This window comes from Ictalurus punctatus, chromosome 2 (assembly GCF_001660625.3).
Source record: "Ictalurus punctatus breed USDA103 chromosome 2, Coco_2.0, whole genome shotgun sequence".
Classification (NCBI taxonomy): domain Eukaryota; kingdom Metazoa; phylum Chordata; class Actinopteri; order Siluriformes; family Ictaluridae; genus Ictalurus; species Ictalurus punctatus.
The window spans coordinates 15,439,647-15,455,969 of NC_030417.2; the positions used below are offsets into that span (position 1 = coordinate 15,439,647).

At 40.3% G+C, this 16,323-nt stretch overlaps 1 protein-coding gene across 5 annotated transcripts in view; it reads left to right on the forward strand.

Moving 5' to 3' along the window:
- The window catches only part of LOC108261075 (amyloid beta precursor protein binding family B member 2), a 44,832-nt gene that overhangs the window by 9,003 nt on the left and 19,506 nt on the right, over nt 1–16,323 (forward strand). For 4 of the 5 annotated variants that reach the window (XM_017461934.3, XM_053688222.1, XM_053688226.1 and 1 more), the window contains 4 exons: nt 1,436–1,566; nt 2,314–2,374; nt 3,422–3,589; nt 3,692–3,819. In XM_017461934.3, the coding sequence (XP_017317423.1) occupies nt 1,436–1,566; nt 2,314–2,374; nt 3,422–3,589; nt 3,692–3,819 (488 nt within the window). Of the gene's footprint in view, nt 1–1,435; nt 1,567–2,313; nt 2,375–3,421; nt 3,590–3,691; nt 3,820–10,455; nt 10,669–16,323 lie in introns of those variants that run through there. The other variant, XM_053688233.1, reaches the window with a different exon arrangement.

A 16,323-nucleotide genomic window follows, 5' to 3' on the forward strand; every position in this document is an offset into this window, starting at 1 on the left:
AAGCAATTTGGGTTCATTGTCTTGCCCACTTCGGCATGTGGAGTCAACCCTACGATTAGTGGACAACCCACTCTACCACCTGAGCTGCCCCTATTTTTTTTAGAAATATATAAAGTAAATTTCACCATCTGAAGGGGTTTCCTTGGCAGTAGTGCAGAAAGGGGTTTCCTTGGAAGATACTGTTACAGTTGTGCCCAGAAGTTTGCATACCCCTTGCAGAATCTGCTAAATCATAAAACTGTTAACAAAATAAGATTGATCATACAAATCCCATGTTGTTATTTATTTAGTGCTGTCATTAATAAGCTATTTCACATAACAGATGTTTACGTATATTCCACAAGACAAGATAATAGCTGAATTTATAAAAGTTCAAAAGTTTACATACCCTTGATTCTTAATACTGTGTGTTGTTACCTGGACGATTTTTATGTTTTGTGATAGTTCATGAGTCCCTTGTTTGTCCTGACCACTGTTCAGAAAAATCCTGGAGGTCCTGCACATTCTTTGCATTTCCTGCATCTTCTGCATATTTGACCCCTTTCCAACAGTAACTATATGATGTTGAGATCCATCTTTTCACACTGAGGACAAATGAGAGACTCGTACACAACTATTACACAAAGTGCAAACATTCACTGATGCTCCAGAAGGCAAACGATACATTAAGAGCCAGGGGGATGTACATTTTTGAACAGGATGATCGGTGTAAATTGTTAGTACTTTGTCTTCTAGGAGACATATATCTTTTATTTAGCGTCTGGTGGCAGTACTAAATGGAAAAAAAAAGATCTTTAAACAAAATAATAATAATTTATTCTGCAAGGGGTGTGCAAACTTTTGGGCACAACTGTCTGTGCAAGAAAGTGCTCATTGTTGCCATTTTGTCCAGCTGTTCACACTCCACGCCAACGCAGCAACAGAACAACTGAAAATAACAAATGTAGTAAAGGTCAAGGGTCAGACACCCAGTATGCATTCGTAGCATTCCATTATCAATTGTTTTCATATTTCATTGTGGACTGGAAACCTTTAGAAGAATGATAGATTATTCATATCTAGTGACTCCTACCACACCAAGCACTTTAACTTGCCCATCCAGCTACTCTGGAGGAAGTTGTCCTGGTATTTATGTTGCTTAAAATCCAGATGTGGCACATGTTGACTAATGTGATTGTCTTGACCACATTTACAATCCAAATCCCATGTCCAAGCAATCCATACAAACAAATCTGTCTCTCACGTGGATTCCTTTCTCACGGTCTCTCATATACATGCACATATACGTGAAATGTCTCCTTCTTAGACGTACACACTTGTTATAAATATGAGGCGCCTAGTTTAATGCTATCTAGAATAATGCAATTTAACTTGTTTCTAATTGACTCCTTATTAGAATCTCACTTGAGATTGAATTCCGCTGCACTTCCTACAGGACCTGAAGGAGACCGCCGCCCCTCCCGACTCCAGACAGAGTGAAAGTGGGAGAGGAGAGGAGCGGCGAAAGCAAGAGTGTGCTGGGGCTCGCTGCATGCCATACAGCTACGTAAACCTGAGATACACCAGGTGTGTGTGTGAGAGAGACATGTCGAACATGCCTAGCACTTTCTAGTTGTCTTAAAGAGAAAAGGATTAAAAGGAGGAGGAAAGAGATTTGAATGACAGCAAATGGAAGTAATCCGTGAAAGCGGGGTAGATCCCGGGAAGAGAGGAGGAAGGAAAAAGAAGACGAAAGGGGGTTGGAATGAGGGATGAGTGGAAGAAGAGCCAGGGAATAGATGAGTGAAGAGAGAAGGAATGGAGGAAATGGGGACAGGAAGACTATTCTAAGGAATAGAGGTCTTCCTGTCTTCCTTTTCCCCTTCCTCACTGTCTTACAGCTATCTTCCTCTTTCTGTCTCGGTCTTTTCTTTACCTCACTCCTTCCCCTCTCATACACTTCAATTCTCTTTCCCTTTTTGCATTAACTCTACTTTTCTTCTCTCTTCCACCTATCTTACTCACCACTTCTTCCTTACTTGCCTTTTGCCTGTCTCTTTCTTAACCCCCTTCCTCCATTCCTCCATAAGGAAGTAAAAACACGTCAAGTTCTACTTTGTTTCTAGACAGGAAGTTATAAATCTTGTTGTCTTTCTCCATGAAATGTCACTCCATGAATACTTATCAGTTTCTCTTTTTTTTCTTTGACCCTCTATTTCATGGTCCATTCCCTTAACTCTTTTTCTTTCTCTTTCATTCTTCTTCCATCTGTCTTGCTTGCTGCCCTTTGACCATTTCTCTCTCTCTCTCTCTCTCTCTCTCTCTCTCTCTCAGAGCTAAAGTTCCGGCTCCTCCTGCTGATACAGTGATCCCCATCAATGACTTTGAGACACACGTGAGTTTGTGTTCATTGTATTATATCCATAATTACAAGGGTGTTGCTTGCAGCGCCATCATATGGTTGCAGAGGTGAACTGTAACATTAACGTTAAGATGGTTTGTTGCCACCTGCTGGTATTAAACATGAAGGAAAATGTATTGAATGAAAAGGAGGAAGAGATGAATAAAGGAAGAGAGTGGAAAGAGAGGAGGAAGAAAATAATGTGCATAGAGGGAGAAACAGCTCATGAAAAAAAAGGATGGGTAAAGAGGAGAATGAAAGAAATTTGGAAGAGAGGAGGACAAGAAGAGGAGGAAGAGACGAAAAATGACGAGGTAGAAGGAGAAGTGGGAGAAGGTAAGGTGGAAGGAAGTAGGAAATGTAGAGGAAGGAAGGGGAAGACAGAAGGAAATGCGTTAAGAGAGTGGAGAGAGAGGGAAGGAGACAGGTTATATTTAGGGAGACACAGTCAGGGAGCGGTAAGAGAAAGGAAGTAATAAAAAAGGAAGAGTAATGAGGTGGAAAACAAAGGGGAAGCTGGAAAGAAAGGAATGGTATGTGGTAAATTAGGAGAAAAAGTAAAGAAAAGAAATAAAAGTGAGTTAATGAAATGAGGTAGTAAGAAAGAGAAGGGAAACAGGAGTGAGTGAGAGAAGGGAAAAGGGGAGATGAAGAAGGTAGGCAGAAGGAAGGAAGAAAAGGGAGAGAGAAGGTTGAGAAGTCAGGGGAAAGACTAGGAAGAGAGGAGTTACAGGGTAGGAAGAGAGAAGGACTAAGAGGAAAGGAGGAGCAAGAGAGAGGGGTTGGTAGAGGGGAAAATAGAAAGAGAAGGGGACAAGAGAAGAGAAAAGATGGAAGCAAAGAGGAAAAGAGGAGGAAAGAGATGGACAAGTAAGACAGGAAAAAAGGAAAAGGAAGATAAGAGAAGGGCAAAGAGAAATAAGAATAAAGGAAGAGAGGAATGAATTATGGGATTGAATCATCTACAGTTTGGTGAAGTGTGTGTGTGTGTGTGTGTGTGTGTGTGTGTAAGGGTAATAACTCTGTACATGTGTAATGCAGGTGTTTCGAGTGCGCTCTCTCGGCTGGATGGAAGTGTGTGAGGCTGACATGGCGTCCGGCAGCATTGTGATCAGCGACTGCATCCGACTCCTCCAGCACTCGAACACGTACTCTTCCACACACTCACTGCGCCGGAGAGAAAGAGAGAGCGCTGGGGAAATGGAGGAGGTAAAGATAATGAACAGAGAGCTGGACAAGACTTTTAATGATGTAGCAACATCTCGGGTTACTGATTCCTTTCTCTCTCTCTCTCTCTGTCTCTCTCTTTAGGGAAAAGCGATGCTGTTAATGCTACAGGACTCCACTCTGACCCTGATCGACCCTGTAGACCACACCCTCCTCCACTCTCAGCCAATCTGCAGCATCCGTGTGTGGGGAGTCGGGCGGGGCCACAGCAGGTCAGTGGGAATTGAATTTTGTAGTTTAGTGCCGGCGATTAGTGTCAGTCACAGCGACTGCAGCCAATCCAGTGCCTCTGAGCTCACGTATGCAGAAGAGGGCGGATAGCACTTTCCTCTGAGTGTGTTACGCTGCCCTGTGATGCAGCAGGAGCAGCAGTTTCTTTCTATCATAAAGAAATGTCATTCTTATTCATCGTATTTACTTTGCTGTATTCTGATTTGTTTATATTGTAGTATTTCAGACATGCCTAACGATTCTGGTGCTTTGTTGGTCGACAGTGTATTTTACGCTGTCTCAGCGTCGGATAAGGTATTGGTCGATATTAATCAGCAGATTCGGTCTGTTGGGTTTTTGTCAGCCTTAGCATAGGAATCAGTGTGAGAAAAGCTATAGAAACCAAACGCACACAATCTATGATTATACACAAAATCCTCAATGGATATATGTCCAACACAACATTTTAATTTGAAAAAAGTACACATAAAAAATGTATACTTATCTACTAAAGATAATGATAACTATGGAAACTAGCTACCTAGTTTAGCTGTCTAATCCAGCTTGATAAGTAACGTAATGAAGATAGCTAAACTAGCTAGCTTGTTTCCATAGCTTTATTAGGGGGTGTTTGTCATCGCAAGACTGATTTTTCACTGGTACTTTACCCTCAGTCTCGTTTTACTCGTCTCCTGAGATGCGACCTGATTGGATATGCGAGTCGCTTTTTTTGTTTCGGAAAAGTTGAACTTTCGAAAGCGTTACCCTACGTTTGACTTTAGCGAAAGAAAAACGCAGGCACGTGTGTGCGCGGCACGAAGCCGGAATTTCAGCAACGGAGAAAAGCGACACGTACATCGAAATTTTCTCAAATCTATACAAATGAGGTACTGCATGATGCTGTAAAGTGACAAATCTAAATGACTGGCTCAAATGATTCCTCAGTCCTATTGATCTGTTTCCTGTGACGTCACTTCTTTTCAGGTGACGTGAAAGATTCTGGAGTTACTGACCGCTATCGATATACCTTCAATGTACTGCGCTATGGGATGCCACAATAGCTGTCCAAAAAAAAATAAAAAAAATTGAAAGAAATTTGAAAGAAAATTGGATACCAACAAAACCATAAGTTCTTTGTAATACTTGGTAAGTTGGCTTGCTTGTTACTTTGGCTATATGTGATGACGTTAGCTAGTTTTCGTTAGCTAGGTACGCTAAGCTAAACAATTGTCTGTGACAGACGTGAGGTTTTATGTTTAATGATGTTGTTTATCATGTTGGACGTATCTTTTTGTACATATCTGCTGGCCATGTCTACATATCTACCTAGCCTGCGCATTTCACTGGCTACTTTTAGCTAGCAAGTAACATCATGACAAAATTTTTTTTCTCTATTTATAAAGCTATATAAAGTGATATTACTGAAAGTACAGATTAGAGGTGCTGTAAAGTTCTGCATTCGTTGTTATTCTGGTCTAATGCTGCATTCATGACCAGCTGTGAATGGCTCTCTAACTTGTAATTCCAGCTGGGAAAGTCAGAGAGACGAGAGCTCAGATTTCTCAGAGTTGCGAGTCAGTGACGTCACTTCAACATGGCGGCATGATTTGCTTTTTTTTAATCATTTTGTTGAGTTTCTGTTTATGTTTGAAATCGCTAAATACTGCGGGATACTTTGATAACGGAAATGTTATTTCGCTTTCTGCAAAATTGTTTTAAACAAATCACTCTTTCATGTGATTTTCACCGCTACAACTACTTTAATTCCAGTTTAGCATCAGATTACAACGAGTATTCATTGTATTTCCAACTTCAGACAGCGGATTTTGAACTTCCCAGTTGTCGTGAACGTGAGAATAAGTCGTGTTAAATTATGAGGGAAAAGATTACGTGACTGAAACTGCACAGTAGTGTGTTGCTTGTGGTCCGACATTTCTTTAGTTGACTACTCACAACTTCCTGTAGTTACTGTTTCACACACACACAGACACACACACACACACACACACACACACACACACACACACACACACACAAATGGACGAAAGGCTTGTAAACATTGATAAAACTTATCCTGTCACATATGACCGTTGATTAATTGTGTAAAGAGAAATTAGGAGGAAAAATAAAGTTTGGAAGTAAGCAGAAGAGATGGCTGGTGCTTCTGGTGATTGGTACAGTTAGCTTGCTTTGCCTAGTGTGTAACATGCCAATTAAAAAACAACCAGTATTCCCTTTCTCTTACTCATGACATCACCAGTGCGTTAAATTAAATGAAGTCTGAGTGCAAAAAGGCCTCTGTTATTTACATGTGAAAAGGTCACTGCATTAAGTTTCAATTTATTACCAAAATAAACTATACACGGATTTAAACGTGAGTCGTGACTAAAGGAAGTCTTACACAGTCAGTACATTTACATGGACAACAATAATCCGATATTAACCCGATTAAGACGGTACTCTGATTAAGAAACTACCATGTAAACAGCGATTATTGATGACCTTAATCTGACTAAAGTCATACTCGAAGTAAACACAAATCGAATTAAGACGTGGAGTATTCCTGTTTCAGTCACATTATCGACGTGCATTGCAGACATGTACACACCTTAATTACACTATTAACGTTGTGTGGGGAAATACACGTATATAATAGGTGAAATACACATATTTCAGCTATTATATAGGAGGTAAGTACGCGATTTCAGACTCTAAAAGCAAATCATGTAAACACCTTAATCACAATATTGTCTTATTCAGAATAAGGTCAATAATTAGATTACTGCTGTCCATGTAAACGTAGTCAGTGTTATGGTATTGGTATCGAACAATGTAGAAAAGAAGAACAAAAAAGAATATGTATTAAAAACGCCACAGTTTTTGTATGATACATCGTCTCAGTATGTCAACATCATTTTAAAGTGATTCCTAAGCATTTCACCGCTGAATAGTTGAACACGAGAGAACTCGCTCACACACACATAGCTTATTGTTACTATAGTAAAGGACGTAACGTCCATGCGCGAACACTGGCGCCAGTTCAAATAGATGCTTTGAGTAACATACTACCCCTGACAAAAATAATGGAATCGCCACATTTAGAGAACGTTTGGCTTTTTTACTTCGTATCAAATAAACAAAATCACAGCTATGACACACAAAAAATTATTGTTTAATAGCGGAACATTCTGGCTTTGTAAAACATACAACAAACAAATTCAATGAAAGTATTTTAATTAATGGCTTAATTTCCAGATCAAGTAGAGGAAAAAATTATGGAATCATCAACAAAAAAAATGAGTACTTTACTGCTCCTCCTCCTGCTTTTGTGATGGTCTGAATTCTTTGAGGCTTGGCTTCACTAATGAAAATCAATATTCTCCATCAAGCTGGTTCCAACTTCTCGAATAGAGGTGGACAGATCAGCTTTGCAGGATGGAGTCTTGTCATGAACCAATTTTTTTTAATGTCCACCATAAATTTTCAATGGAATTGATATCTATTCTGTTTGCTGGCCAGGTCACTGAGTTGATCTGCCTTTCCTGAAGAAAAGCTTTAACACTCTTTGCTCTGTGGAAAGAGGCATTGTCATCCTGAAAAATGTCTTCATCATCACCAAACCTATTTTCTATCAGTGGAAGGAGAAAAGCGTCCAAAATGTCACTGTACGCCTGTGCATTGACTGTTGAGGTCTCTCCTGGTCCTTTGGCTGACCTGTAACCCCATATCATAAATGAGTGGGGAAATCTGATTGTTTTCTTCATGCAGTCATCTTTATATGTTTCACTAGAACGGCAACAGACAATTTTCCAGCATCATCTCCTCGGCCAATGCAGATTCGTGATTCATCACTGAATATCACTTTCACCCAATCATCCACACTCCATGATTGTGTCTCTTTAGCCTTAACCTTGTAACCTGTAACCTTGTTTTCTTCTGTTTAGGTGTTAGTGCTGGTTTTCGTTTGGCTTTTCTATACGTAAATCCCATTTCATTGAGTCGATTTCTTACAATCACAAACATTGACTCCTGTTTCCACCCATTTGTTTTTCATTTGTTTTGTTGTGCATTTTCTATTTTCAAGGTATGTTGCTTTGAGTTCCTTTTCAAAGGGAACTTCGTCATTGCGTTTAGCATAACACTATAGGCGCTCCCCATAGTGTTATGTTAAAAGCAATGTCTCGTTCCCTTCTCAGGGAACAGGGTTACGTGCGTAACCCAGATGTTTTCTGTCCTGTCATTTGCCGTCTTCCTTGGTCTACCCGTATATTTTACTTTTATAACCTTCCCATTTTGTTTATACTTGCACCACACAGCTGACTGGGAACAACCAACATCTTTTGCCACACTCCGTGGCAGATTTCCTTCTTGATGAAGTTTTATAACTTCTAAGGGGGCAGTGGTGGCTTGACGGTTAAGGCTCTGGGTTAGTGTTCAGTAGGTCAGGGGTTCAAGCCCCACAGCACTGCCAAGTTGCCACTGTTGGCCCTTGAGCAAGCCCCTTAACCTTCGCCACTCCATGTATCATGGCTGACCCTGCACTCTGACCCCAGCTTCCTGACATGCTGGGGTATGTGAAGAAAATAATTTCACTGTGCTGTAATGTATATGTGACCAATGAAGAATCATTATAATCCTTTCTATGTCCACTATAATCCATTGTTTCAGTTCTCTTGTTTCCTTTCAAAAAGTTCAAGGTTAAGCTCTATAAGTGCTCTCTTTTACCTGTAGACTAATTTACATTTTTAGATTTGAGCTGGTATTTGTTTTAGAAATGCATATCACAAAAGTGATTCCATAATTTTTTCCCTCTGCTTGATTTGGAAAAAAAATGGCATTAATTTAAATCATTTCCTGTAATTTGTTTGAGGTATATTTTACGAAGCCAAAAGAAAAATTATTTTGTGTCATATCTGTGATTTGTTTAAAAAGCCGGCTAATTCCATCATCTTTGCCAGGGGTTGTATCTGGTCTCATGGACATTTTTGTGGTTGTAGATTATTTGTTGAAATGCTGTTTTAATGAACAGTATTTTTTTTTTTTATCAGCTTGCTTCATTCACACTCGAGACTTAAAGTGATCTCAAGACAACAGGTGAAGTTCATCTTAATCATCTCACCATGAACATTTAATTTTGATGAACTATGCATGGAAATTTATGCTTGAGATACAACTATATTTAAATTACGACATTATTTTCCAAGAAAACGTGTCTTTTCAAACACTTACTGTACTGTATCTCCCGTTGCATTCGGCTGATTGAGTGCACGACCGCGTGGTATTTTCTGCATTTAACCTACACCGTGCTCTCATCCATTGATTATAATTTGACCCATTTTAGGGGTCAACTTTATATTGGCTGAAACTTAATATGCGAACATTTGAAGACCCTCCCTACACCTTGTTTTGGCATCCTTCGGGGGGTATCAAGACTTATTTAGGGGGATTAGACCCCTGCTGAAATTCCCACACTGTTTAGGGGTCAAATGTGGGAGAAAAATAAGTACTTGGAGGTTGAAGTGAAAGTGACGGGTGCAGTGTGCGAGCTGGCCACTAGATGGCGGTGTAGACAGCGTTCTGAACAGCGCGTGCTGTGTTTCTGCATAGAGGATTTTCAAATGTCTTCCTAGTGGACAGTTGGAGAGAGAGAGAGATAGGACAAGACATATCTCTCTCGCTCTCTGTCTCTCCTTTTCTTTTCTTCCAGTCTACCTCTCCTCTAAGCCTTTCCATCTCTCTTCCTCCACTTGTCTCTCTTTCTATCCTTTCTTTTTCCTGTACATCTCCTTTACCCCCACCATTTTCCTGCTCTGTTTCTTTTCTTCCTCCGGTGTTCTCTCACTCTCCACCTCTCCTGTAAATCTTTCCATTCTTCCGCTACTCTGTTTCTTCATCCCTCTTTCTGTCTCTGTTTTTTCCTCTCTCCTTTCCCTTCTTTCTCTCCCTCAACCCCGGTCTCTCTCTCTCTACCCAGGTCTTCTTTTTATTCCTCAGTTTCTGTCTGTTCATCTCTCTCCTTCCATATATTTCACTCTGTTTCATTTCTTCCACCTCTAAACCTGTCCTTCTCTCTTCCTCCACTTGTCTCTCTTTCTCTTCTTTCCATTCTTCCTCTCCCTTCACCCTAGTCTCTCTTCATCTCCCTCCTTTTTTTATTCATCAATCTCTCTTCTTCAATATTTAGTTCTTTCTCTCCCTCCATCCCACTTTTGTTATATTTCTTCTCTTCCCCGCCACATTAGATGTCTGTTTTTAATTCTTGTTCTCACTTCATTTGTCTATTTCTCTCTCTCTCTCTCTCTCTCTCTCTCTCTCTCTTTCTCGCTCTCTGTCCTCTGTCGGGTTTTCTTTCTAACCTTTGTTTTCACATCACTTTTTTCTCTGCTTACTTCCTATTGGTTGCTCTCTCACTCTCTTCCTCCAATCACCTGCAAAGGGTGAGAGACATAGTAAGAGATAAAAGAGAGTGAGAGGAATTTATTATTAAAATTATTATTATTATTTTTACATTTGATTGCGAAATATTAACAATAATACGATAAGCAGTATATAAACTAATGTGTTCATATGTTATGAAAATATATAGATAAATAAAAGAAAGTATTAATAAGGATAGGAAGAGAGATGGCGAGAGAGGCGGAGTAAGGACAGACAGGAGAAGAGTGCAGGGAGAGAGGGACAGAGAGAGGGAGAGGATTCTTGCAGTGATGTGAGAGGCGTGTGTGTTAGGTAGGCTCTCATACAGAGAGAAAGAAAGGTAGAAGAGAGAGAGACGGAGGGCATAGGGAAGGGGAGGAACACGGGAACTGTGTGATGGATGAGTGGAGGACAGGATAGAGATGTCCGAATTGGTGAGTACACACTCCTCTGTCTGCATCCCTCTATCACTCTTACTGTCCATCATTCTCTATCATCCATCTCTCTATCACTCACTCTGTTTCATCTCGGTCTTGGTCTGTTTCTTTATTCCTGTCTGTCCATCACAAGCTCTTTCCTTTCTTTCTTTATCTCTCTTTCTCTCTCTCTCTCTCCCTCTCTCTCTCTCTCTCTCCCCATGCTGCTTTTCCTTCTCTGAGGATTTTGTGTTCTTGCATTTTTGCTTAAAGCCTCTTTAGTCTGCAGGTGCCAGGTGTGTGTGTGTGTGTGTGTGTGTGTGTGAGAGAGAGAGAGAGAGAGAGAGAGAGAGAGACGGAGAAGGGGGGGGTTAGTGTGAATAATTTTTCTGCTGGGTTGCAGAATTAAGCATTTGCGCGTGTGTGTGTCTCAGTGGAGTATATTAGGAAGGACACGTATGAAAGATGTGGTGGAACGCTCCTCATCTCCGTAGAGAAATGGAAACGAGGGAGGTGTGTGTGTGTGTGTGTGTGTGTGTGTGTGTGTGTGTGTGTGTGTGTGTGTGTGTGTGAGCAGCTCAGGGGAAAAGTGGGAAAGAGAGCAGGGGTCCTGCTCAGGGATTTAGGATTTAGAAGATGGAAGAGAAAAGCTGCACACAAAACTCACCCCTTCATTCATTATTGTGTCTTCTTCTTCTTCTTCTTCTTCTTCTTCTTCTTCTTCTTCTTCTTCTTCTCCTCTCCAGTTTCTGTTCGAACTTCTGCTCAGGTGAAAGTGTTGCGTGTGATTATTTCCAAGTTAATCACAGAGATGGAATGTGTGTGGATTTGAATTGTAACAGTCAGCTGATGATGTCATAATGTTTCTACGGCAGCTTCAGTTCTACTCACTGATTGTTCACTCCTCCCACTTGCTGTCTGTCTGTCTGTCTTTCTTTTTAATACTTTAACACTTACTTCAGTCTTTCTTTAAATATGGTTTTCTTTCTTTTACTGTTTCTTTGTACTACTATCTTTACTGTCTTTTCTTTCTTTCTTTCTTTCTTTCTCTGAACTACTGTATTTTCTTGCTTTTTATTTCTTTTTCGTTCTTTCTTTATTTCTTTCATGTTGCAGTGTAAAGTATTGTGTGTGTGTGTGTGTGTGTGTGTGTGTGTGTGTGTGTGTGTGTGTGTGTGTGTGCAATTGTCTGTGTCTCTCTGGAGGTTCACACTGATACACAAAATTACCACATTGCAGCTTGGATTGTGTGTGTGTGTGTGTGTCTGTGTGTGTCTGTATGTCTAGAGGTTCATCGTGATACACAATATTACCATATTGCAGCTTTGATTGTGTGTGTGTGTGTGTATGTGTGTGTGTGTGTAGCTTCATCTGGTACACAGAATTACCACATTGCAGCTTGGATTTTGTGTGTGTGAGTGTGTGTGTATGGGGGGATGGGGGACAGTGGGGTTCAGTCTCATACACAAGATTACCATATTGCCACTTGATTTTGTGTGTGTGTGTGTGTGTGTGTGTGTGTGTGTGTGTGTGTGTGTGTGTGGTTTGTCTGTTTCTGCTGAAACAAAACATTCAGTTCAGGGAGACAGAATGAGTTCACTGTGAGATTGTATACACACACACGCACACACACACACACACGCGCGCACACACACACAGCTGGTGATTTACTGCATCAGTTGTGTTTTCTTCATGTCTGAGGAGGTAATAGAGCAAATGAGAGCAGAGTGGAGGGGCAGAGTGACGGGGAGAGTGGGAAAACGAGAAAGAAGAATGAGGAAAGATGGTGGAGAGACAGATATTAGGAACGATAGAGAGCAAGAGAGAGAGTTCACTCCCACACTCAGATTAACGAGACCACTCAAGCTTGACCGTATCGTTTTGATAAAGCCCCGCTGAGAGGAATAAGCCTTGTGATTGGTGAAGTGAAATCTTGCTCAAGCATTACTTGGCATTAGCCCCGCCCACTATACAGCGAAGGGGAAGAAATCTTGGTGAAATTCATGTAATGTTTCAATTAGCATGTGATAAGGTTGTGCTACAGTAGTTGTCATAAGCACTTAGTGAAGTATTTTGCTGGGTGTGCGTGCGGAAATTCATAAGTAATTGAAATGTAATTTGTACTGCATGTTCTGTCTGCATGACCAACATTAACCTCATTAGGAAGTAATACTGAAAGTAGCTTCCCTGGAGCTTTAAGATGATATTGTTCCTAAGTTCATTAGAAGCAATACAGTTTTATACCCACACTAGATTTAATCTTTAATATCACCGTTGAATCAATGCACAGCGGTACACTTGACTGTATCAGTGTATTTGATTTTTTTCATATGGAAACAGGATAATATTGTAATGATGCTTCGTTGTTATGTTTGATACGATATACACCAATCACCAATATGGCCTCGTACACTTATCGTACTCTTTATTAAGGACACCTGCACATTCATGAAATTTTCCAATCAGGCAATCACCCGGCAGCAGTGCAATACGTAAAATCATGTCATAATGCACAATGTATTGAGTCGGCAGTTCTGTGGGCAGTAACGCCTTGTTGATGAAAAGGTCAGAGAAGAATAGCCAGACTGTTTTGAGCTGACAGGAAGGCTATGATAACTCATATAATCGCTCTTTACAACCTGTTTGACCTGTTGTGAGATGCTTTTCTGCTCATCACGGTTGTAAATAGTGCTTATTTGAGTGGCCCAGTGTAGCGGACAGGCGTGGAACCCAATATTGATAGCTTCAAGAAAACAGACTTTATGTTAAAACTATAACAAAAATCTTGGTTGTACATTTTGACATCTGGTACACGGTTATAGAAAGTAATTATTTATAATTGCACTATCCAGTGTTACCCAAATGAGGATGGGTTCCCTTTTTAATCTGGTTCCTCTCAAGGTTTCTCCTCATAGTGTCTCAGGGAGTGTTTTCCTTGCGACCGTCACCTCTGGCTTTCTCATTAGGGATAATTAAAAACTAAAACCAATCTGTCTCTTCTCCTTTGTCTTGTCTCACTTCTGCTTGCACACTTGCTTTCCACACAATTCTATGTAAACTGTTCCTGAAATGGTCAACATTCTGACGTTTGATGTGAACATTAACTGAAGCTCTTGACTCGTATCTGCATGATTTATACATTGCCGTCTTCTACATGATTGGCTGATTGGATAATTGCATGAATAGGGGTTTAAGGATGCATCACCATCATCAATTTATGTGTGAGCCACATCATGGAAATCAGTGTTAATTATGCATATTGTGGAGTTGCACTGATTGAACACTGAAGGTTCCAATCTATGCAAAATATATAGACGTCATGCTGGTCATGTGATCACATTCTTTTGTGGAGCGCCTACGAGGTCAGCACTTGTGATGTCCGATAGTCTGATAGGTCTGGATTGCAATAACCAACACACATTATTTGTTATAAGGTTACACAGCCATGTTATAACGGCTAAAAAGACAGTCTCTCCAGGATTTTGCGATTGCAGAAGTGAATGTAACATCAATCAAACTCAAAATATATGGTGGAGCTTGCAATTTTTCAAAATTTCTGCAGATTTTACCCAGATTTGGGTCAAGACATCATGCAGTTTCGCCAATTCAAGTAGCTTTTCGCAAAAAAAGCACAAAGTTGCATCGCAAACTTTGAAGAAAAAAAGCAGCAGCTAAATCAAGCATTTTTCGCCACAACAACCGCAAAAAAAACGGATTGGAAAGAGCTATAAAGTAGCTTTCAAAAAAACAACTAAAGGCCACGGAAAATGGACACTTTAGCCAGCTTTGGAGCTCTATTTCTGCTACAGAGCTCATTATGTTTCAGTCGACCATTTTCAAAGTCAGACACTTTGCTTATTCAATCAAAATCTTTAGAAGTTAAAGAAATTAAATTACATTTAGTAATTTATTTTCAAGATACGATGAACCTGTAGTACATTTTGTTTGCGATATTAAAACCTCTGTTTGTAGCAATTTCTGATTTATTTAGATTCATACAGACAAAAGTGCACATTGTTTATGATTCAGAATTTAAAAAATGAGTCTTTTCGATCACAATTTTTCTTCATTCAGATTCTGAGAATCAACTCGAGTTGAAATTGGGAAGCCAGTATTGTGAATCAAATCGAATTGTGACCAAAGTGTAGTGTTACACCCCTAGATCTTATTAAAGTAGACTGTGAGCGTCACAATTGCAGTATCAATCAGAAAAAAATGTAAATTGTTCAGCCCTGTTCGCGCATTCATTTCCTTACCGGAATACAACCAGAGTTGCCCTTTTAACAGTGGGGTCCACTTAAAATTCCTGATACTGTTGCCCTTTTAAGATGTATAGCTTGTAGTATACAGTGAGATCATTAACCTTTTTCTGTTCTCACACACACACACACTGTGACAAGGGGATTCCTCTTGACTGATTTTTCATCTCTCTTGAACTCGTTTCCCTCTCGTCTTTCCCCTCTCGCTTTCTCACTCTATTCACTATTTCTCGCTGGGCTCAAAGCTCTGTGCTTTCATTTTTCTCTTTCTTTCTGTATCAGTCTACCACATCCGTCCCATACGGCATTGTCCTCACTTCATAGAATTCAGCACCTTGTTATCTTCTAATCATTTTTCATTCCTTCTATCCATTTTTCTCTAATTGAATGGCTCAGCTCACATGGGCTCTCTCTCTCTCTGTCTCTCTCTTTCTCTCTCTCTCTCTCTCTCTCTCTCTCTCTCTCTCTCTCTCTGATTTAATGCTTGCTCTAATTAATTCACGGTTTCAGAGTGTGTCTATAAATTTGACCTCAGAAAGTGTAGAGTCAGTAGAATTGTGTGTGTGGGGGAGGTGGGGGGCAGTTTAGAGGTAGAGAGATCCTTCTATATAGCCACAGGACTTTGACTGTGTAGCAGAGAATGAACATCAGAGACATGAGACGTTTGGTGGACGTGTAAACCGTCTTACCCAGTGGTTCTCAAACCGGGGTGGCGCGGAGAGATCGGAAGGGGGGTGCAAAATGTTTTCAAGAAAAATTAACACAGACATGGCTTCATTTGTGTACTCTGTGTATTTTATTGTTTTCCAAATAGAATGTGCATAAATGAAAAACCCAGCATTCCCTCTCCTTCTCCCTCTGTATTTTCTTTTTGAGAGGCGGAGCTTAAACTGCCTTTTATGTAACTGTCAGTGCAGACCAGTGTTGTCAACTTAGTGACTTTTCAGACCCCTTTAGCGACATTTTTTGCTAAAAAAAAAGCACCTAGCTACAAATCTAGCGACTTTTTGGACAAACCTTAGTAACTTTCCAAATGTGGCCAGTACTGTCCTGCAAGTGCGAGGTCTTGCTTTCCCGCTGCACTCTCACCTCTCTCTGCGTCTGCTCTGTTCAGTGAGGGGCTGAGAGCCGGAGAGTTAACAATGTCGTGGATAACGAGACGCGCCCTTCCTCCACATTTACATCATTCATATGCAAAAGTGTTTAGAATGCAAGATAAATGTAATGCAACATGTTTTGCATGTAAAATAGTCCACGTTATTACAGCCTAGCTCTCATGTTCAAAGTATTTTTCAAAACATTTTTGTTTTTGAAACATATGCAAACATATATATATATATATATATATATATAAACACATGATAGGGGAGGCTTCGGGGGGCTTTAGTTACAAAAGGTTGAGAACCTCTGGTCT